This window comes from Lethenteron reissneri, chromosome 6 (genome assembly GCF_015708825.2).
Source record: "Lethenteron reissneri isolate LAM-NWPU_2019-01 chromosome 6, ASM1570882v1, whole genome shotgun sequence".
NCBI classification, from domain to species: domain Eukaryota; kingdom Metazoa; phylum Chordata; class Hyperoartia; order Petromyzontiformes; family Petromyzontidae; genus Lethenteron; species Lethenteron reissneri.
This window is the reverse complement of record NC_083784.1, coordinates 8552774-8576324: the sequence shown is the minus strand read 5'-3', so window position 1 is coordinate 8576324 and position 23551 is coordinate 8552774. Positions and strand designations below refer to the sequence as shown.

General features: G+C 52.2%; 1 protein-coding gene across 2 annotated transcripts in view; it reads right to left on the bottom strand.

Annotated features, from left to right (window-relative positions):
* Positions 1 to 1922: 1922 nt before the first annotated feature.
* LOC133354631 (PR domain zinc finger protein 1-like) overlaps positions 1923 to 23551 on the bottom strand; it is a 121329-nt gene continuing 99700 nt past the window's right edge. Inside the window, exons 4-7 of one of the 2 annotated variants that reach the window (XM_061571660.1) lie at positions 12920 to 13157; positions 8916 to 10252; positions 8192 to 8320; positions 1923 to 2993 (exon numbers count right to left, since the gene is read on the bottom strand). In XM_061571660.1, coding sequence (XP_061427644.1) covers positions 2019 to 2993; positions 8192 to 8320; positions 8916 to 10252; positions 12920 to 13157 — 2679 coding nt within the window. In that variant the 3' untranslated portion in view covers positions 1923 to 2018. The remainder of the gene's footprint in view (positions 2994 to 8191; positions 8321 to 8915; positions 10253 to 12919; positions 13158 to 23551) is intronic. The other variant, XM_061571652.1, reaches the window with a different exon arrangement.

Sequence of the window (23551 nt, the reverse complement as noted above, 5' to 3'; positions counted from 1 at the left end):
TTTGCCCGCCGCGTAACTCGTCCCGATAAGGAAATTTTCATACCAAAAAAAATATCTATAATTGGTATGAAATAAAATAAAAATGCCTTCATGTCGGCTAGCCACGGCGAGTTTTTCAGCATCTGGCCCTCGGTCGTGCGTCAAAGATTAAACGCCCCCCCCCACTCCCCCAGTTTGCGATTTGCGGGAAATCGCAGCCCGTGCCGTGAATCTGCCACCGGAGTCAAATGGGCACAGCCACGGGGCTGGACCACATCCCAAAAGTGCCAGGGGGTTTCACTCCCCAGTGCCGCTTTAGCTCCGACAAGACGTGGTGCCTACTCCCCACTCCTCCACTCAGTAGACGTGGTGCCTACTCCCCACTCCACCACTCAGTAGACGTGGTGCCTACTCCCCACTCCACCACTCAGTAGACGTGGTGCCTACTCCCCAATCCTCCACTCAGTAGACGTGGTGCCTACTCCCCACTCCACCACTCAGTAGACGTGGTGCCTACTCCCCACTCCTCCACTCAGTAGACGTGGTGCCTACTCCCCACTCCTCTACTCTGTAGACGTGGTACCTACTCCCCACTCCTCCACTCAGTAGACGTGGTGCCTACTCCCCACTCCTCCACTCCGGGAATTCAACTATCACTTTCGGTAAAGGCAAAAAATGACCGACGCTGATGTGATTAAGAGGCTTTCCCCTTTTCTCGGTTAACATTTCTGCGCAGCTTCCTCAAGGAGTGCTGGCCGAGCAAACAGCCATCGTGCACAACGGCTTCTGTACAACACAGCGGCTGCTGTGCAACACAACGGCTTCTGTACAACACAACAGCTTCTGTACAACGAAACGAAACGACCACGCACGGACATTCCGACAGCTCAACATTCTCCCCATGAGCACAACATGACGCATCCCATCCCGTCGGGAAAAAATAAAATCTGGTGCCGTGTTGTTCCTTTTGTTTTTTAAATTGCGTGTCATCATTTTTTTCCCCTCCTTCTCCTCCCCCTGTAAACATTCAAAGCGTTCAACTTTGGTTCGTTAACGATTCCCTGCACGGTTTTTGTTTGTTTGTTATTACATTGTACACGTCCTACACTCGTTTGCATTGCATTTAGAGTTCGTAAAAAAGTGAGTGATTTTGCAAGGCTCCAGCCGAGTGGCAGGCGCGTGTGGTGGTGCTGCGCGCGAGAGAAAGTGTAAACTCACGACTGCCTCCTTGTCCCGTCTCATTCGTCTTCCTTCATTGGTCACTCGATGTCAAGGGTGGAGCTCGGTGATTCAATCTCAACGGAGTGGAGGGGCCTCCCAAAGGAAAATGACATCGTAAAATACACAAAGACACAGATCTCCCGCCCTCCCAGCCCCCTCCACCACCGCCCGCCACGTGTAGCCTTCACGCGCTGTTGGGCCAAGTGCTGTTAACAAGCAGCACCTAGGGGGGAGTGGGTGGCCCGGCACCGCTACCGGCCGCCTTTGTCTCTCTGCCGAGTGGCCATGGTTTTACACACCGGGTACTCGGTTCGAGGCCAAGTCCCACCGAGGTTGAGGCCCAGGTACCGGTTCAGATAATCGTCACCACCGGTGTTGGCCGTGAGAGCGGGGAATTGAACCTCGGGGTCAGCGGGCTTGTAGCGCAGCGCGCTGACCGCTGCATTCCCACACTGCCCACCCACATCATCATCATCACCACCGCCACAACAATAACACACACAGAGACGTGCACGCGCGTGTGCGGGCGCGCGTGCAGCAAAGTGCAGTTGCGCATTTCCAAATCGCTTTGCCGAGACATGCCCAGGGTGTGCAATGAGGCCACAGCTTTGTTTTTATTGTTTTGTATGGAGGAGGGGGGGGGGGTTGCCCCCCTCCCCCCCATTGACACCACTGACAAAAAGCTGTGCCAATTAACCATGCCGTAATACATGTTTGAAATCGAGAAACCCCCCCCCACCCACCAACAACAACAACCACGAACCAACTCGCTGAGCGCTCTCGCTCCCGTTCAGGACGCAAATCAGGCATCGGCCGGTTTATGCTCCTCCTTGATCTTGAGAGAAGACGGCGAATCCGGCAGCAGCTTCAGTCTCCAGCCGGAATGCACCATGGGAGACCGACGTGCCAATACCGTCGCATCGTCCGTTCCTCTCGCGGCGGAGTGACAATCCGCCGCCGCGCTGCTGACGATCGGCGAGCGTCGAGTTTGGTCCGCGGTGGTGCCGATGGCGCCGTTGTTGCCGGCGACCGGCGGCGGCGACGGGGACGTGACCGACATTGCACGGCGTTCGTCTTTGACGTCCGGCGGCGAGTGTCCATTGCGCTGCTGCTGCTGCTCCGTTCCGCTGGGTCAATTTCCTCGCTGGCTGCCCGTCGGCGCTTGAGAAGGCTCGGCCCTCCAACGACAGCGCCTTGCAGAACCTGCTCAGGATCCTCGCCTCCACTTGGGCTTCGACCTTGGAGTCTTCCCCGGCTCTCGCGGCCTCCTCGCTGAGGTCGAACGCTTCGATCTTCTGGTTCACCAACGCCAAGTACTCCGGCGACACGTCAGGGCGCGGGTCCTTCGGGAAGCCCGGCCGGGGGTCGCCGCCGCCGGGACCAGCTAGCTGGCCGGGACCCGCCGCCCCGGACGGCGGATGCGCGGCGGCAGTGCTGGGCCGGAAGCTCGCGAGGACGTCTTGAGAGGGAGCGAGCGTCGCGAATTCGGCCGCCGCGGTGGAACGGTCGGCGGGCAGGGGGCCCCCCCGGGCTTCGGCTGACGTCGCACGCTTGTGCTGGGACGGGCAGAAGCCTCTGAGGTGCATGGTCAGGCTGATCTGGTGGATGTAGCTCTGCTGACAGCCGGGGCAGCGGTGGGGCCGCTCGCGAGCGTGCAGGTGGCGGTGTTGCTTCAGGTGGATGAATTGCGTGAACTTGGCCGGGCACAGCTTGCACTGGAAGGGCTTCTCGCCCGAGTGCAGCCGCAGGTGGGTCTTCAGGTTGCTCGTGCTGCTGAAGCGCTTGTGGCAAACCTGAATCGGCCGCAGGGACAGGGCAGGGACGAGGTGAGACGGGGTGGGGGCGGATACACGTCAGAGTCAACGAGCGAAGCAAAATGTGCAAAACGTTTTGACGTCAAGGTGCTGCGAAGCTTGCCAGGAGGTGGCAGCACAGCTGTGAATTCTCGAATCTATCGCCGCAGAGCTTTTGAGTGTTACCTCCTCACGTGCATGGGTTTTCCCCAGGTTACTCCAGTTTCCTCCCATAAGCCAATGCTCGTGCCTGGTACCGGCCAAACTATCGCAACACCGGCTCGGACCGAACCCTTCTGGGTGAATAATTGTAAATGAGCAAGAACAGCTCTCTCCTGTATTCAATCATGAGGCCCATCGTTTCTCTTGCCTCCTCACAAGGGCACCCGCGAACCCCCGACCAGCACAAGCTGCATTCCACATCCCTCCTGCACGTCCGTCCTCGCGTTCAGCGTTGCAAGAGAGAGCTCGGTAAGAGCCGTCGCAACGCAAGCGCAGGGAGCGCTGGGACACGTGTGACACTGGTGAATGTGAGTGGGCGGTAGTTGCAGGCTCGTCGGCACTGCACACCCGAGTTCCGTGGAAACCAAAAACACACGCGATCACACTTGAGAGTTTGTCTCGCGTTAATTGTGGGGGTTTTTTTGTAATAAAAATAATAATAGCGACCTCAAGTTTTGCTTCCAACAGGTTACGTGGCTCGCACTATAAAAAAAATTGGCATTGTTAATTAATAATTAAATATGATTAAAAATAATTACCACCACCCCACCTATTCAAAGAAAAAAAAATATTGACGTATTTCTGGCTTCTTAGTGGGAACTTTATCTGCAATGCGTGCGTCATTTGTTTTACGCGTGCATACGGAAAGGGCGGTCTGGTGGTGTGTCCGTGCAGAGTGCATTGCGCGTTCAACCTGGTGCCATGAGTTGGGTTCCGTGGCCGGGCTTGGCAAGAGTGGAGAGAGTTATCTAAACCGGTCTCGTGCCACTCCCACCCCTTCCTTCAATAACCTGCAATGACGCCATGGTGGCGAGATGTTAACTACCTCGCCTGGTATACAGGAGGTTGTTGCTTCGATCCCAACCCTGACACCTACTGCTGTATATTTTGAGTTTGCGTGTCTCTCTCTTTCTCTCTCCCCGTGGTCCTCGTGGATATTTCTCTGAGTCCTCTGATTTATGAATGCGTTTATAATTTTTGGCTGCTATACATTTCCACGTGATAAGCCACTTTGTTGAGCTATCATTTGTGGCCAGGTCGCTTCTGGAAAAGAGCTACATAGCTCAGTGGGCCAACCCTGACATTTGTATATTTGGAGTTTGCATGTTCACGCCGTGGTCGCGTGGTATGTATGCGCGTGTGTGTGAATAGGGTGTGATTGTGTGTGTTTGGGATAGATGTGTGTGTGGGTGTGCATGAGAATAGAGAGCGTGCGTTGCGGATGTGTCACCTTCATTAGGTACTCGCTAACAGCCCTTGTCTGTCAAGGCTACACGGGGACTCTTTGTCTTTTGCTGCAGATGGGGTGTGTGAGCGTATGTGGGCGTCTGGGGTTGTCACTTTTCACGATTTATTGCACTTGCGTTTTTCACGACACTCCTTTCCCATTTACGCTGGCCTTGCCTAACCCAGTTCTCCGAAGTACAAATTAGACTGCATGCTTCGCGCAAACAAAAATATAATAATGACTTTGGCCGGCAAAAAAAAACATCGGAATCCTCAACAATGCAGGGCAGTGCACAGCCGCCTTTGCCTTGTCACCCATTTCAAGCCACACGCTCTTGAGCAACATAACGAGTGCTCTTTAAAATCATGTGAATAGGGCATCCTAGGTGGCACAATTCTTCTTCCGGTGTGTTTTTTTCATTTTTGAGTCAGGTACAATTCCGAGTACCAAGTCGGTCGTTAGTTCTTGCGCTGCGCTTAAACACAACTCGGAGTTCCACCACTGTAGTTCATTCTTGCGCTTGCGTTCATTCAAGGAGGGAGGGACAACAAGCCACGAGGGTCACTCTTGCAGCATAGATTTCCATCGCCAATTAAGGCCCACGATGTAATTCAGCTTTGTTATCCCATTGATAAAAAGGCAAAGGGAGCAGTTGACAAGGAAAAATGGATTGTGTTTGTCCACAATGCCCCACCACCCCCCAGAGGATTAAATCTTTTGGGAGTCATCAGCAAGGCACGGACGCACGGCGCGAGCGATCTCTGCCGTCGCGCGGGAGTGGTGTGTGCGCCGTGCGCGGTAATCACTCTCCTCTTGCCGTAGAGGATTTCAAGGCGAGCGAGCTGCTGCCGCTTCGCCAGGATCACGTGGACATGAATGAAACCGAACGAACAACGAGATAGATAAATAAAAGGGAGAAACCGCCAACAATTATGAAGAGCCGTAGAGTTCAGAGCGCTGCTTTCGATATACGGGGGGGGGGGGGGGGGATGCGCATCGCATTCCACAACCCCTAGCCGACGTTGCCACTCTTTTCACACTCTCACGATGTGCTTGAACTTCTGGAGTACATTTCTCGTGAGCACAGCGGTGTGAAAGGCGCACACGCGGCGATTACCACGTGTTGTGTCTTACGCCATCGCCGTCCCAGCCCGCCGCCCTCCCCGAGCCCCTTAGCGTCACGCCATTCCCCTCCGACAAGCAGGTGAAAAGATAATCAAATGTTGTCACGGCCCGAGCAAAAGTTTCTGGTTGCAAACAAATGCGCCCGGGCAGCCTCAGCCAGTCGTTTAATAACCATAAAACATCCCGCCTATCAGGATCTGGGTTTTTTTTTTTCAATAGCTGAGCGCGCCTTAATAACAATGAGGAAGGGAGTATTTTTAGGCTGTGTTGCTATGTGCCGTTCGCCTGTGTCACCAGCACCACCGCCACCCTCGGCCTCGAATCTTAAAACGCCTCTCAACAATGTGCGCGAGGATGTCTTCGCCAGCACGGGGCTTGCCACGACTTGCCCGCGCCGTGGCGGGTGGTACCGATAAGCCCCGCGACAGTAATTGCCCTTCCTTCTACTTCTTCTTACAACGTGTGTCTGGATTTTTTAAAAACAAAAATATTAATTTTCCCCGGGCTCTGCTCCGGTGCGGCAGCTCAAATGTCACGTTCAACTTCACGCTCGCGGAACGTGTGCACATTGAACTTCTTTCGCACCATACGTAGCCGCCCACGGGTGTTACCGGCATGGCACCGTTCTTTGCCGAGCTCTTTGGGGGCAGGGCGCGCATGTCCGGCGGAAGGTCTGACGCTGGCAGTCGCCAATTTGACGACACCACGCACAGAATTCGACGGCGAGCGGCAGGGTGTTCCATGGCGCGGCGTGCCATGCCACACTTTCAGTTTTTGACTTTGTTGCCCGCTCGTGCCCACCTCGGCTAACATCGCGCTCAGCTCGGGGGGCCGCGTGTTCAAAAGCCAATTTCGCCTGCCGCCGTGAACGTAGTGTCGTGCGCGTGTTGATCCCCGGCCCGTGGCGTAGCTATCGAGTACGTAGGCGGTGCAACTGCGCCGGGTGCCAACGAGGAGCCGCTGTGCTGGGCTGGAGATTGCACAAGGGGGGTGGTGGGCCCATTGAATTATTTGCACCAAGATCCACTTCAACCACGGAAAGTTTTAATTCATCATCACCATCAGAGATAATCTATGTCCATGCTATGGCCCTTTAAGTTGTTGATAAATGTACCCAGCGTGCATTGTTGGGCATTTCATATGAATATTCAGATTCTTTGCAGTAACGAAAGTTTTAACTCAAATTTTATTTAATATGAAGATGAAGACAGCCAGGGGTGCATGGCATCGATTCCATTTCTCACTCACGTGATTTTCCAGCCTCAATAGGTGCTCACAAAAATGGGGTGCCACTGTGATGAGATGTTCACTACCCCGACGCCTGTATATTTGGAGTTTGCATGTTCTCTCTGCGTGGTCGCGTGGGTTTTTCTCTCCGGTTTTCCCCTCCACATTTAGAAACATGCAATTAGAGTATTTGGCTGCTCTAAATTTCCACGTGATAAGCCGCTTCATTGAACAATGATTTGTGGCCAGGTCGCAAAAAAAACGATGTAGTTCAGTGGGCCTTACCTAGTAAAAAAAAATCATATTAGAGTGTTTCTGGGTTAGATCGTGTAAATATAAATGTGTCGTTAAAACCCGCCACCACCCGACACAGCCAACTAGTAAGGGTTGTCACGTAAACAGAACGTGCCAATTCGGCACTAGTACAGCACACCGGTGTGTTGGAGAGCCAAGCCACAACATTTACAATCGGAGTACGACGTTTATATATTTACGCGATCTAACCCATAAAAACCTCTATCATGGATAATATTGGTCGCGAAAGCCTGCCACGAGTTAAACCAAGAAAAAGCAAAATATGAGTTAAAAAATATCACTTGCACTGGAAATGTGTTTGAGAGCACGCAATGGGGAACCTACAGTCGCGAATTCATTTCATATGCTAGACCATAGCAGAACCTACCCCCTTCAAAAAGACCTGAGAGGTATTTTGGTTGCACCCATCGCAGATCAGCCTGACCGTGCACCTCTAAGGCTTCTGCCCGTCCCAGCACAAGCGTGCGTCGTCAGCTGAAGCCCAGCAAGCGGCGGCATTCAAGCCGCCGACTGTTCCCGCAGCTGCCGACTTTGTGCGACGCTCTGGCCCTCTCAAGATGGTCATACGAGTTTCTGGCTCGGCACTGCCTCGAAAAAATTGCGTGCGCATAAATAGCACGCACGTCACTGCACGGGACTTCTTGTAGTGGCGAGAAGTGACCGAGGTACGAGTGTTCACGTGGGGAGCGGTGGCGCAGCGGCTAACGTCCTGCCGTTACGAACCCGGCGACCCCCGAGTTTCGATTCCCGCTCACGGTTGCCAACACCGGCGACGATTAACTGAACCGGTCCTGGGCCTGCCCCTAGGTCGACTCAGCCTAAAATGAGTACCTGGTGCGGTGTGTAAACATCGCCACTCGGGGAGACAGAGGCGGCCGGGCGCGGTGCTGGCCACCCACCCCCTTCGTGTGCCCTGGCGGCCTTCGTAGGTGCTGCTGCTCACTAACGGCACTGGCCCCCAAAAACCTGTCAAGGCTAGGAGGGGAGAATCTTCGTCTTTTGTTGCAGGTGCGTGCGAGGCAGTGGGGAGTGGTTGAGGACCCCCCCCCCCCCCACCCGACGGCCACGGCTGCCCCGTTACCTGACACTGGTAGGGCTTCTCTCCGGTGTGCACCAGGTGGTGTTTCTGCAGGTGCGCCAGCTGCGTGAAGCCCTTCCCGCACGTCTGGCACTTGAACGGCCGTTCGCCGCTGTGGACCCGCAAGTGGACCTGTTTTGGAATAAGGGGGAAACAAAAAAACGTGTTAAAAATTTCGGGCGCGCACGGATCCATTTTCTTACGTTTTTACATCTATGGAAATGTTGGGGGAGCAACGGTGGTGCAGCGATTCCACCCAATCGCACGATGAACTTCATGAGTCCCATTCGCAGGCTTGGCCAACATTGACGGGCAAAAAATCGGAGCTTTACCAGCATGGTGAAGAACGATCAAACAACCCCAACGAGCGGCACAGCATCAGGAGGGCCTTCATCCAGTGGGTGGTTTGACAGATGGCCAATGAGTGCGTTCATATTGTTTTTGTCAATAATGTCGCTGGATAGAGAAATTGCCAGAATCAAACCCTCCGGAGGGAGTGGGGGGGGGAGACAATTTATATTAACATCAAATCCACCAGGAGAGAATCAGAATCAGAATATTTATTTATGCGGAAGGAATCCGATGAGCTATGAAGCTCTTTTTGCGCAGATGTCCGGAGAGTGACGGCCGCGTGCCTGGTGTCGACACACGACCTCCGACCTTGCGGCGCCGCAGCCAATGGCCAATCGGCGGTCACTCCGCGGGCCGTCCCACGACGCGTCCCCACCTTGAGGTTGGAGAGCTGGCCGAAGGTCTTGCGGCAGACGTTACACTCGTAGATGATCTTGCCGTTGTGCTTGCGGAGCGGGTACGGCAGCGAGCGGTAGCCCAGGTGGTGGTGCGTCGCTCGCGAACCGCCGAACGATCGCGAGGCGCCGTCGAGGGCGTCGCCCGCGACCGACGACGACGAGGACGACAGCGGCAACAGCGACGACGACGACGACGCGGACGACGACGACGAGTCGGGCGACGCGGATGACGCGGCGCGGACGACGCCGCCGGGCGAGCGGCGGCGCGCGCCCGCCGGGTTGCCGCCGTAGGGCGAGCGCGACTGCAGGCGGTGGACGCCGCCGCCGCCCCCCGCCGCCGCCGCCGCGGACGTCAGCTGGAAGGGCGCGGAGGGCGAGTAGATGGCCGGGGTGCGGGCCGGCGACCCACGGTAGGGGATCGCGTAGCCGGCGGGGGCGTACGCGCCCGGCGGCGGGCGAGCGGCCGACGAGGCGTGGGAGAAGCCCGCGGCCGCGTTCTCCTTGTGGGCGTGCACCGGCTGCGAGAAGGCGCTGGTGGGCGCGGGGACGAGCCGGCCCGGCTTGTGGGACGGCGCGGGCGCCGGTTCGCGGCCGGGGCCCTTGTCCGCCGGCCTGGGGTGGGGGAACATCGACTGCGGCAGGACCAGGTGGTGCGGCGCTCCGCTCTTGAGCGGCTGGCCGTACGCGCGGTGGTACACGTCCGGCACGGGCATGTGCATGCCGTTGAGGGCGCCGATGCCGCCCTGCAGCAGGAAGAACTTGCCGCCGAAGTCGTGGGGGGCGCCGACCCCCGGCGGGTACGACGGCGGGAGGGGGAACGGCTCGACGGGGTGCCGCAGAAACGGCTGGGGCATGAACGGCATGCGGGGCTGAGCCAAGATGCCGCAGAGGCCCTCCTGGCCCGGGTACGCTCGGGCGACGTGCGGCAGGTACCCCGTCGCTTTGGCCGGAGCCGAGGTGGAGGAGACGGCGTGTGGCGTGTGGCGGTGGTGGTGGTGGTGGTGAGCGGCGGAGGGGTACTGAGGAGACGGGAGCCTCGCCGTGAATTTTCCGGACAGCTTCGCCTGGTCGGGCCTCATGAGGTCGTCGACGCTGAACGGCACGTGGCTCTGGGTTCCCGCGCCGCCGCCATTATAGGACGATCCCGTTGGGTAGCGCGGGTGAGGGCACACGACGTCGCCGCCCGGCCGCTTGCCGAAGCCGACGGCCCTGCCGCCGTCCTTCTGCGCGCCGGGGCTGCTGCGCGTGTCACCGCGGCTCGAGCTCGGCCGCAGCGGCTCCATGTCCGTGGTGGGGTGGGGCTGGTCGCGCGAGTCTGCGCATGGCAAGGGAGAGAGGGGGGTGGGGGCGGAGAAAACGACAAAATAAAAGCACGTTGGGATTTGGCGATTTGAAACAAACGAAAACCGCGCGCTGTAAACTCCCGCGCGATAAGTCACCTCGTTGAGTTGTCATTTGTGGCCGGGTCACTTCCCCGGTACCGTGGCCCTGTCATCACGATCATCATTATCATGCATGGCCCTTTGCATTGCGAATACATTTATCCAGCGTGCATTGTGGGTATTTGCACACATGCCAGCTGCGAGAAGACAAAGACAGCGGGGAGTGCATGCCATTGATTCCACTTCTCACTTGTGTGATTTTTCCAGCCTCAATAGGTCTTCGCAAAAATTGGGTGCCACGGTGGCGAGATGCTAACTGCCTTGCCTGGTAAACAGGAAGCCGTGAGTTCGATCCAGACTCTGACACCTGCATATTTAGAGTTTGCATGTTCTCCCCGTGGTCATTTGCATTTTTCTCTGGGTCATCCGGTTTTTCCCTGCACATTTAAAATCAACATCCGTTTATGGTATTTGGCTGCTATATATTTCCACACGATGACAAGCCACTGCTTTGAGCTATCATTTGCGGCCGAGTTTTGGAAAAAAAAAAGATATTCTTTGGTTCTTTCGGTAAAGTCACGTAGGTATAAAATAAAATAAATCACGACGTTTCGGGCGCAACACAAGCGTCTGTTGCGCCCGAAGCGTCGTGATTTATTTTATTTTCTACCTACGTGACTTAACCGAAAGAACCAAAGAGCATGGATTCCTGCAGTCACGAAAGCTTCAAATCAAGACATCTGGTAGCGTGAGAGAGAAAAGAGATGGCCTTCACCCTCATAAGGACTCATTGTAAAACCACAGGCGACTCGTGTAATACGGCGGCCATTCTGTACGCAGAATGTTTCACGTGGCACAGAGACAATGGAGGGTTAACGTGTTATTATTGCCAACATGCTCAAGTGTATACGACTGCTATCAGTCCGATGTATTATATGTAGATAGAGCCCCACAATTTTTATATATTTTTTATGATGGTCACCCTCAAGATCAATACAATTACTTGAGGGGAGATTAGCCCGCTCGGTATCTATTTTAGGAAGCCACTGGAAAATCATCTTGATTGAAAACTCATTTATTGAGAACTGCTTTTTGTGTTTGGATTGTGGTCCTTCCCCCAAACCTCCAATTAATGTGGTTAAGCAATGTCCGGTGCGAAATAAGTTCAACATCCGTACATCCTTTTGGTCAAAGTCAAAAGGTCATCGCAGATAATTTGGTTCATGCCACTATACCTTACCATCGCTTCCTTCCTTCTGCTAGAGCACAAAGCTTTTGCATCGTCAATAGCCCGCCTCCTAAGTTATATTATTACAGCGTCCCACCATCTGCCCTTGGGTTTTCCCCTTGGTCTCTTCCCTCTGGGAATGTACAAAGTGTCGACGCATTATCGATCATCTAAAGTTTGACAAGACACTTAACATTAGCTTAATGTGGACTTTTTTTGTACTAACCCTTATGTAGGTGTGTGTGTACGTGTGTACATGTGTTTGTCCGTGTGTGGCGGTTAGTGGTTAGCGCTACGCTGCGCTATGAACCTGCCGGCCCGAGTTCGACTCCCGCTCACAGCCAACACCAGTGACAATTATCAGAACCGGTCCTGGGCCTCCTCTAGGTCGACTCGGCCTCAAATGAGTACCTGGTGCAGTGTGTAAATCTCACCGATGGGGAGACAAAGGGGGGCGGGTGTGGTTCTGGCCACCCACCCCTCGTGTACAGTGCTGACCTTCATTAGGTGCTCACTAGCAGCACTTGCCCGAACAAACGATGTACAGGCTATACGGGGGATCTTTGTCTTGTGCGTTTGATGCATACACGCTCCTGTGAATGCTCATATGAACGATGCTTTGTGTCTCTGGAAGGCTCAATTGAGATTAGGATCTCTTCAGAAGGCAGTCCTAACCAGGAAGGTGAAATGCCAATGCAAAGCTAAGAAGAGTTGACTCTGTTAATGTGCAGGTGTGGAAATACGTGTTTTGCTATAAGAGGGCCCACAAGCATATCTCTGGTCACCCATTTCATATTTTGCGCAGCGTTTCCTTATTTCCTTCTATTTGGAATACAAACTATCCATTGTTAGACACACGTGTAACGCTTGCGCAATATGGACAACTGGTGCATGTGGACTTGGTTTTTTTGTAAATGGAATTTTGTCCTCGTGGTATGACTATCACTGCACTTATTTAAGAGTGCACACAAGTACTGAACCACGTTAGGCTGTGACCCAGCATTTCTTTCCGAGAGCGAGTGTCGAAGCGAGGACCTGAATGTTCTCGTCTGTTGAAAACGCCTCAAATCGGCACTAAAATAACGACTAGGACGCAGCTTTGATCGCCAGCTGCGAAGGAACGATATTCTGCTTCACCACTACACGGGCTCAAGAGAAGCTCTTCTTCACTGCATATTTTCGCATCACGAATCCTCACCGGGGCTGTTAACCCTGCAGCCGGCGAGCCTGTGCTATGAAAGTTCAGTGCAACTACCGCTCACCGCATCACTCACTACACCACTCGCCACATCGACCAAGCGGCGCTCACCGACGCCCACCGCGGTGCAAACACGACGTCGCTCACCCACGCGCGCTCACCACGCGCGCTCACCTTGCAGCCGGTGGTGTGCCTGGCCCATGCGCCGCGTGTACTCGGGCGAGTACCACACGAGCAGCTCGCGCCCGGGGGAGACCCCGCGCAGCGTGTAAAAGAAGACGTCGTCGCCGTGCTGGCACGCCACCAGGTTCTGCTCGCGCCGCGACCGCGCCGGGTTCACGAAGCGCATCCAGTTGCTGCGGCTCACGTCCCAGCCGTCCACAAAGTGCTGCAGCTCCCCGTGCCGGTAGATCTGGCGGACGCAAACGGACGCACGGTCATGCACTCGCACCGGCCACGCCGCGCGACTTTGCGCGGGCACGAGGATCGTAGGACCGAGCTACAGCGTCTCGTTAATGACGATGGCGGTGATGAGAGATCTGTTGGACGGACAGACAGATGGGTAGACGCATGCACGGACGGACGCACGGACGCGTCATGCACTCGCACCGGCCACACTTTGTAACGTTGTGCAGGCCCGAGGATCGTAGGACTGAGCTAAAGAATCATGGCGAGGGATCTGGTGGACAGACAGATGGGAAGACGCACGCACGCATGGACGGACACGTCTTGCACTCAGGCCGGCCACGCTGTGCGACTCTGCACAGTCAAAAGCTCGCAGAACCAATTTCAAGCGGCGTGTGAGTGACGATGGTGGCGAGGGATCTGGTGGAGACACGCAGAGCGCGTGTCACTCACTCTTCAGTATCGTGTTAAGGCGGTTAGATCGCTGCCTTTTATCCAAAGTCAGTCCCACACACAACCGCCTACGCACTAAAACATTTTTTTGCAGAGATGAAGATCCCCTGCCCGGCGTTCTGGACTTGTCAGGCAAGCGCTGTTAGCGAGGGCCACTTTCGGCTGGCATGGCCATGAGCAAGGCGGCGTGGCCGGCGCCGGATCAGCCGCAACAGACCTCGTGCATTCTGAACTGGTGTGGGCCCACATTGTGTCAGGCACTCATTTCAGGCCGAGTTGACCTGGAGATGTTTCACGCCCAGCACCACATGCACCACCCCACCCGCACGCCCCCCCTTGCTGCGCATAGCTAGGAGTTAAACCTGGAAAACTGGGTCTGTAGTTCACGCTGCGCTCACTGACCACTGCGATACGCTCCGCAACCAGTACACACGGACAAGAAAACCCGTGTAGCCTTAGCAGACTGTTGGGGCAAGTGCTTATTGCGGGCACCTATGAAGGCCGGCACGGCACACGAGGGGGTGAGTGGCCAGCATCAGGCCCGACCGCCTTTGTCTCTCCAGTGGCGATGTTTATACACTGCACCGGGTCGACCTAGGGGAGGCCCAGGACCGGTTGAGGTAATCGTCACTGGTGTTGTCCGTGAGCGGGAACGAATTCGGGTTGGCCGGGTTTGTAGCGCAGCGCGCTAACCGCTGCACCACAGCTCCTTTACAAGGACAGACACACACGCGCAGCTTCACACACACACACACGTACGGACACACGCGCAGCTACACACGGACACACACACACTCACTCTCACATGGCTCTACACACACACATGTACGGACACACGCGCAGCTACACACGGACACACACACACTCACTCTCACATGGCTCTACACACACACACACACGTACGGACACACACGCAGCTACACACGGACACACACACACACTCACTCTCACATGGCTCTACACACACACACACACGTACGGACACACACGCAGCTACACACGGACACACACACACTCACTCTCACATGGCTCTACACACACACACGTACGGACACACACGTACGGACACACGCGCAGCTACACACGGACACACACACACACTCACTCTCACATGGTTCTACACACACACACAAGACGTGCAATTTTTCAAAAGTGGTCTCATTCAGTGCCTCACTTGAAAGGAAGATACTTAGACATTACCTCACGTTTAAAGTTAAGGAGTTAAGGACAACAGGGTTGAAAAATCCAGATTTTCTTCTTTTTGGTTTCTCAAAACTGCCATAATTAGGCTTTCACCTGTTTGCCAGTCACCTCTGAGTGCTTTGCCCTTCAATGCAAGCACAGAAATGCAGTTATGCCCACGCATGAGCAAAGCCCTCCGGGTGTCTGGGTGTGTTTGACTGGCATCGATAATAAAAACCAGCCCTAAGCTGATAAATCAACAAGGCGTGGCCACACACACACTCGCATTATCATCTTTGACTTGGTAATCACGATTTAAGAATCCGAGGAGGCAGATTGCCATGCACACTGTAAAAATGAAATCTAAACCCTGGCTTGTCGCACTCCGTAGGGAGAGTGACAGTCCTGGTTCTGCTAACTGATGAACAGTGCTGGCAAGTTGCGATCGTCAACGACATTCGATGCAAGCAAAAAAGCAATCAACACCTGTATGCACGGTCCCCATTCGAGGAGAAGTGAGAGGGCCTTGGCCATACATATTTATATGCAGGATGCTTCAAAGAAATGTTGACACTTCTGAGAATTTGCAACAATACCTACAAGCAATGAGCCTCTGGGCTCTGGAGACCACCTGGACAAGATTCCAGGCAACGTGTTGACGATGATGGCGAACAAGTGGAGACCTTGACTTTTTGGAGCTATTAACATAGATTCGTTATCATGTTACACTGTATTAGCCGTTCTTTTTCCATTAAAAACGATAGTCCCATATGAGCGTTAACATTTTTTTGAAGCACCCTGTAATACGGTTGCCAGAGGCAGACGACTTTGCAGCAGCGGGCATTTGGGCGTCGATAACGCAGTGCCGACGAGTCTCAATAACGACGAAGCCGGTCTGCTTGCCGCATCACGGCTGCCCTGTCTGTTCAAATCTTTTCGATGGAGGCCTACGATAAGCGAAACGCAATGCTGCCCTTCAGGAACAGCTGCTACGATTTTTTGCATAGTGCACAAAGAGGGGGGGGGGGCCTTGTATGCTTTGCTGGACTCGTTTTTTTTGCATGTTGTGCAAAACTCATGGTTTTCCGGCCTAAAATAGTTGTAGATGTTGTGATGATGTTGTGATGACGGGTTCTGCTCGTCACTTGCATGTTCGACATAAGTACGTGTGTTTATCGCACGTAACTTATGTACTATACAGTGTTCTCAGTACATGTAAAACAAACACAAAATAAGATAGCTCATCAATCGTCATGATTATGCGTGGCAATTGACAGCAGCCTGCAAGTAATCCGAACGCGCGATGTTGTTTCTAAATGGGGATGGTGGCGGCATTGGAGGATCCCCGGGAAAAAATCCACGAGATCGTCACGGGGAGAGGGACAGAGAGAGAGAGAACACGCGGAATCCAAATATACAAGAAGCGCCCTCATCAGGGTCGCGATTCACGATCTCCCGCTGCGTAGCAGGCGAAGGGAGATAACATCTCACCTAGATTGAGACTATTTAGATTATTTTGGAGCTATAAATTATCCAAATGATCGTGCCACTTTATCGAGCTTTCATTTGTGGCCAGGTCGCTTCTGAAAAACAAGTTAATAGATCAGTGGGCTTTTCCTGGTAGGATGGTTTAGTTGTTGCATTTGTGCGTCTTGATTTGAAGCTTTCGTGACTGCAGGAATCCATACTCTTTGGTTATTTCGGTAAAGTCACGTAGGTAGAAAAAATAATAGATCACGACGTTTCGATCGCAACACAAGCAATCGTTGCGATTGAAACGTCGTGATCTATTCTTTTTTCTACCTACGTGACTTTACGGAAAGAACCAGAGTACGTATTTGTGTGTGTTTGGGTGATTTGTTTACCTTTCTTGTACTTTGTACTCAGATCGTGTGTTTGTGCTGTTTGTTGTTGTAACATTCTTACCCCGTGCCCCTACTGGACATCTGTAAAAAAACATAACTTTATAGCTCATCAGATTCCTCCAGTATAAATAAACATTCCGATTCTGACATTAGTGTTTGTGTTCTCGTGTTCAATAGCAAATGATACAAAGGTGCTCACAGTGTGGTCACCGGCAAGTGTGGCACACTGCCCAGGGTAGCGTGTTGTCACATGTCATCAAGATGCGACTCTGACCCCACATGAACGAGGACTGGGCTACATGAGGGTCAGCATAGGAAAGTGCAACAGTGTTGTACTCTACTTTCTATGACCCTGTGTCCATGCTCCCTGCATTCAACAAGCGGCACTTACCATGTTTTGTCAACGAACTCCCCCACGACTCATGTGGCATTGATAGACGCTTATCCAGCAGTGGATTAGCAGCGGCCTGTACATGTATATGTGTTTGTGTGCGCACTGGTTAGCACTAATGGACATCCTTCAAAAGGAGCTTCATAGCTCATCGGATTCCTCCAGTCTAAATGAAGATTCTCATAATAAAGAAAAAAATTCTGAGCACACTGGACTCTGAGCCCAGTGACCCAAGTTCGATTCCCGGCTAAGTCGAACGTCAGCGGCGAGCGATCTTTGAACAAGTCTGCGGAGAGCACCCCCCGCCCCCCTTCACCAACCCGCACTCACCAGCATGGCCAAGTATGGTCAAACAACCCCCCCCCATGACCGGCACGCTTGTAGGCAAGCCCTCCTCATCCAGCAGCGGATTGTCAAAGCGACCGCACGTGACGTGTGTGTGGTGCGTGCGCCGAGCAAACCGCGACGCGGCCTGCATTTTTTGCACGCGAAGAAATGTTTTCGCGGAACCGTGAAACGAATAAAGTTTGCGAGGCCACCGGGGCGAATGACTCTGGCACAAAAGGAGTCGTAACTTCGAGCGCACAACGCGGGAGACTCGAAGGCCACATCGAAGTTCATCTCGGCGGCACGCGCCTCCGCACACAATTTCCACCGCGCGGGGCGGAGCGATTGAGTGAATTGACAACCCGAGCGGCAGCCGCCGATCCTCCCTCGTGCCCTGCGCTCGTAGCCACGGCTGGAGTGCGGGCGGGCAACGCGACCGCCCCTCCCTCCTCCCCCCGCATCTTTAGGCGAACGGCAGAAGCACGCGACGGAATCTCTGCGCCGGCACCGACGTAACGCGCCAGCAGCGGCGCAAGCGAAGCTATGGCGGCAGCGGCGGCGGCGGTGGGGGGCGGCTTTAGCTGCCTGCGAGAGGACAAGACGACTGAGGGGGGCTGCATTCTGGGGCCAGGGCGATTCGTGGGCCGTGCTCTTTGGGGATGGAGCACGTCCACCGTGGCGGTGGCGCAGGCTCATTGGGGGCCCGGAAACAGAAGTGGTGCGCGTTTGGAGTGTTTGGCAACTGCTGTACATGGCCCACGCGATGATGACAAGCCACTTCGATGAGCTATCATTTGAGATAGCCAGGTCGCTTCTGAAAACATACCTATTTAGCTCAGTGAAATGAGTTGCAAACGAGAAATACAGCTGTAGTGAGATAAGAGATATGTATACGGAAAAAACACAGATTGAGGGAGATAAGAGAAGGGAAATGCTGATCATGTAAAGATGAGAGATTAAAGTGGAGGGGGTGGGGTTAAAAATGCAACTCTCATTATTATGTTTATTTGCATTTTAATATTGTTGCCGTATACATTAATGTGTTAATGAAAACGAGATCCCCTTGAGCTGTTTGAGACGGAAAGCTTTTGGTCGGTTTTCTTTGGCCTAGAAGCGAAACATTCCAACACTATTGTGTCGTGACGTAGCAAACACGGCGGCGTGTCGCACAGTATCGACAAGTCTCCGATTATTACAACTCACCACTCTGCAGGACGTCTGGCGAAGAACATGACCAAGCTGCAACGTGTACACAATTCTTTGGCACGTGTCGTGACGGGTACTGTCCGTCCAGTGCTCGCCAAGCTGCATTGGCATCCTGTTGCCGAACTAATGAACCACAATACCTTGCTAATATTGTCAAGGAGCATAAATCATCACGCGAGCTCCGGGCATCCTCGCAGCGGCTTTTGGCTAACCATCGAACAAAGACGGTCACTGCATCGCGCGCTTTGAGATGCGCTTCTGTGGCTGCCTGGAACGATCTTCTTTCCGATATTAGGGATCCACTGGAGCCATGCAACTTTAAAATATGAATAGAAAAACACATTTCTTTAGAACTGCTTTTTGGGTTTAGTTTGGTGTCCTTACCCCGCACCTCCGATTAGCGCGGTTGGCAAAGTACGGTCCGAAACATGTTTGCGTGCTGTGTTGATGGTAAAGATAATGAAACTTTTACAACGTCAAAGACTTCACAGTCTTGAATCGATTTCACAACCTCACAAACCTAGTCATGCAAGGTCCTTTCCGATAATATAAAGATGGATGATTACACCCCGAGTTTGTAGTAAATGGCTTTAAAACCTTACATGGCGGTGTAGATTTTAACGTATTAATATTCTCACCTTTGTTTTCTATGATAAGCTATTAAATAATTGAGCATAATTAACATATATGTTTTACATGGCAGAAATTACCCTTGACTTTAAATAATTTATATTGCGTTAATGTGTTAATATATTACAAAAATACCGCACATACAGTACCTGATTTACATTTCCAGAAACTATTCTTGGGGTTAAATGCGATAACAATTAATAGATACAATACAATCTTGATTTGAAGCTTTCGTGACTGCAGGAATCCATACTCTTTGGTTATTTCGGTAAAGTCACTACAAACTCGGGGCGTAATCATCCATCTTTATATTATCGGAAAACAAAAAAAAGCCTAGTTCAGCAGTTTTTTTCTTGCTGTGGCTTGTGTTGCGATCGAAATGTCGTGATCCATTATTTTTCTACCTACGTGACTTCACTACATTATTTTCACGATGTCTTTCATTCGTGGCACAATCATAATCCCTTTCCCAAGTTACCCCACGACTACACAACAGCTTTGCGCAAACCTCACTCCTACGTTCAAGACTGCGGATTCATGGGTACCAGGTGCGACGCTGGCACACAGTACATCGGGGCCCTCATCCAACAGCGGATAGAAAATGGCTGAAAATGATGATTTGGATGTGATAATGATATGATACAATTTTACCTTAGTGCACAATTAATATGTATATAAATTCGAATTTATAAAGCTACACCATGGGACCTCTTTTTGTCAGTTTCAAATTATGAAAAATAAAAATAGGGTTTACCCTTTCTGGCAATAACACAGGAGGTGTTGAAGATGTTCAAACACCAAATAGAAACTTTCGCAAGGAATCAAGTCTGCATTAACCACACGTACTTGTGGTGAACATGCAAAACAAGCAAACACGCTCTGATAATATTACATGCATTGCCTTTGCAACTGATTGGCCTACACCAGCGACAGCCTCTTTAGGGCCTAGTCTCACCAGTATCAGACCAGATAAACTATTCAAATGTTTTCAATAAAAAAGCTTTCCTCTCAAATTAAAGGAAATGTGATTTTATTTATGTCACTAAAACCACGAACCAGTGGAGTCGCAAACTCACCGCGTGCTACGAACCCGTTGACCGGAGTTCTGATTCGCGGCTACAGCTGAGGTGAGCGGGCGAGCGATTGTGTGCACGAGCCTGGGACGCCCTCTCTCTCACCTGATCCGCACTGACCAGCTTGGTGAAGTATGGCAAAAAAAAACCTTCTGACCGACACGGCATGGCCAAGCCCTCATCCAGCAGTGGATTTATGAAGAAGCAGGGGAGTTTGTGACTCAAGGAGGACGGTGCAGTTGTTTCTGCTTCCAGTAACCCGTCTTATCGTCGGAAGCTACTCCATTTATAAAGAATATGTCAGAACGTCCAAGTGATAGAACTGAACGTGGTCAGTCCTTTGTCGATCCCCGTGCTGAATCACGCCCCCCCCGCTCATGTTGTCAGTTATGGGGCCCTCTCGACCATACTTCTACGCGCTGGTCAGCGCGGGCTGGTGGTCACGTTGTGGCGAGATTGTGCGGATATTCATCGTTAATTTGTGTTTCACTCCTGCTGCGGTATATTCCACTTCTGTGGACGTAGCAGCGCCCCATTTCACATCACGCAGTGCACTTGCCCCGACTAACGCTGACTATTTATACATTCGGTTTTCTCTTTTAAGGCTACACCATTGACGATCGTGTCTTGATAAGGCCTACGACATTTACCAGTAAAGCCTCCACACACACACACAGACACGCATACCCCAAGTTCCATTCAGACAGCTTAAGTTCCATGCATAGCGAGGGATAGAAGAGGTTTCATTTTGTGAAATGCCCCCAGCACAATGGAGCTTTTGTCACTGGAAATCAAACCTCTGAAAGGGCTATTTGCTCTTTTCATATCCTCAAAGAACAGGTTCTTCGAAATATTTTGGGCGCACGACGAACTCGCATTTAATAGGCATCTCTTGCCGTAAAAGTTCAGTTGACCACGCCGAAGCAAATAACGCGTACAAAATGTATTGCGGCGTCGTGGTAGCGCTACGTGATGTTGTGGTGGTAAGCATCGATCGGTGGTTGTGGGAGCTCCCCGCGCTACTGGTTGTCCGATCGGGGCAGCTCGGTGGCTTGAGCCAGCGGCTCGCAATCACAAGGGTGCAGGTTCAAACCCTGGCTTGGGGGTTAACTCGGCCCATCAAACTTCCAATTCAAGGTCGTTAACGTAAAGTACCACATTGTTTGGGGAATGTAACAGCGGCGGTTGTCTTATGGAAAGACTTGCACCCCCCTCCCCCCCCCCACTGGCTCTCAACACGAGATGACCACAATCTCATCGGATTCCTCATCCAGTCTAGATAAAGATTGGAGCAGGAACTCATTTTCTTACTACTGGTTCAGATAACACGCGTCACCGATGTTATCCATTGCCAACACACCCACACGGCCACTTTCCATCCCTTCACCAATCCAATCTAATGGCGAAGTAGGGCTATTACAGGAAGTACAGTTAAACCCCCCCCCCCCCCCCCCCCCCACGACTGGTGTGCAAAGGATCGATTGACAAGGGGCTTCACGTGCGTAACTTAACATTTCATTAACACGGCATCTCAACGTCCCCCCTTGTCGAGCACAAAGAAACGTTAAACGCACAAAGTGCGGTCAGCGTCACCGTGAGCCATGCAGACCCGGTCCTTCAAGAACCCAAGTCGACTGCATTTACTCTGCGACCATGCTGCCTAGGTTTTTGCGACTTTTGTTTTACTTTACCACCTAAGGCCCAGAAGCGACGTGGCTATCGCAAATGATAGCTCAAGGAAGTGGGCTTGTCATCGTGTGGAAATGTATATAGCAGCCAAATACCCTGAACACACGTTACTTCTAAAATGTGGGAGAGAAAACCGGATGACCAGCACAAAAAAAAATCCACTTGACCACCGGGAGAGAGAGAGACACGCAAATTCCAAATATACAGCAGGCGTCAGGGTTTGGATCTAACCCACGACCTCCTGTGTACCAGGCGAGGTAGTTAACATCTCATAGCCACCGTGATGATGATGATGATGAGAGAGAGACACGCAAACTGCAAACATGGAGCAGGCGTCAGGGTTGGGATCACCAGCCCAGCCATTGCTTGAATTCCAAGCACCACCTTGAGTCAGTCTTGCCCATTTGTGTTTACCATGGGAAGGCCTGGTGATGAGACTTCATCTGCAGATAACTTTACAAACTTTGTTGTGCCAGTGATGCACGATCGCCTACCTACTTTTGAGTTGAGTATCGCAGGGATGTTCTTGTCCGTTGTAGGTTTAATAGTAGGTTTTTACCCTTTTAACTGGTACAAAACTGACACCTTTATTCAAGGAATCATGTTTGCAATGACCACAACACAAGTAGTCAAAAAAGCAAACAAAAAGAAGCAACTCTGATAAGGATGATAATATGCACTGTCCTTGAAGTTGATTGGCCCACACCCGAGTGGGCCAATCCTTATCAGAGTTGCTTCTTTTTGTTTGCTTTTTTGACTACTTGTGTTGTGGTCATTGCAAACATGATTCCTTGAATAAAGGTGTCAGTTTTGTACCAGTTAAAAGGGTAAAAACCTACTATTATATTTTGCCACTGGTAAAAGAGATCTCATACGTTGTAGGTTTGTAAGTGAATGGCGCCTTTATGGAACAGTTTCACTTTGGCACACTGCCGGAGACTTGGGGTGTGACTTGCAAGCAAGCAAGCAGCAGCAGCAGCTCAATTCGCAGTAAATTGAAGTCGCAAGTATTTACACTTTGCATCGGTGTCACGTGTTGTCACGTGATTTTACAATAAACTGCAATAGGTCATCTGTATAACAAAACAAAAAAGAGATGCCGTTTTTTTGAAGATTTATCGCGGACATGAATAGATAATTCGGGGAAGCGTGCAAGTTAAATGTCACATCGTAAATATTTGCTCGTATAGAGAGCCCTTTCTAAATCCTGACTAATCCGTGGACAATAAACACGAGGAGTGCACGTGTATATATACCTATGTGCGGAGCGCATGCATCTCTGTGTTGAACAAGAGACTTAAAGAGAAAGGCCACTTTCGATCCCCCCCCCCCACCTCCGCCGAGTATTTTTAAACTTTCCCCATTGTTCCGTCCGTTTCTTGGCTGTGTAAAAAGTGAAGTCAGGACGGTAGAATGCTGTGGGTTTAAAAAAAAATTTACTCTTCAAACAATGTAAGCACGATTCAAACGCCCGTGGCATCAATCCAGAAGGCAGCGATCAGGTGCGCGGTGTCACGGGCGGGTGGGCAGGTACGCGTGTATTTATAGACGGGTGTAGTGTACCCGCCCCCCCTCCCAACTCGCG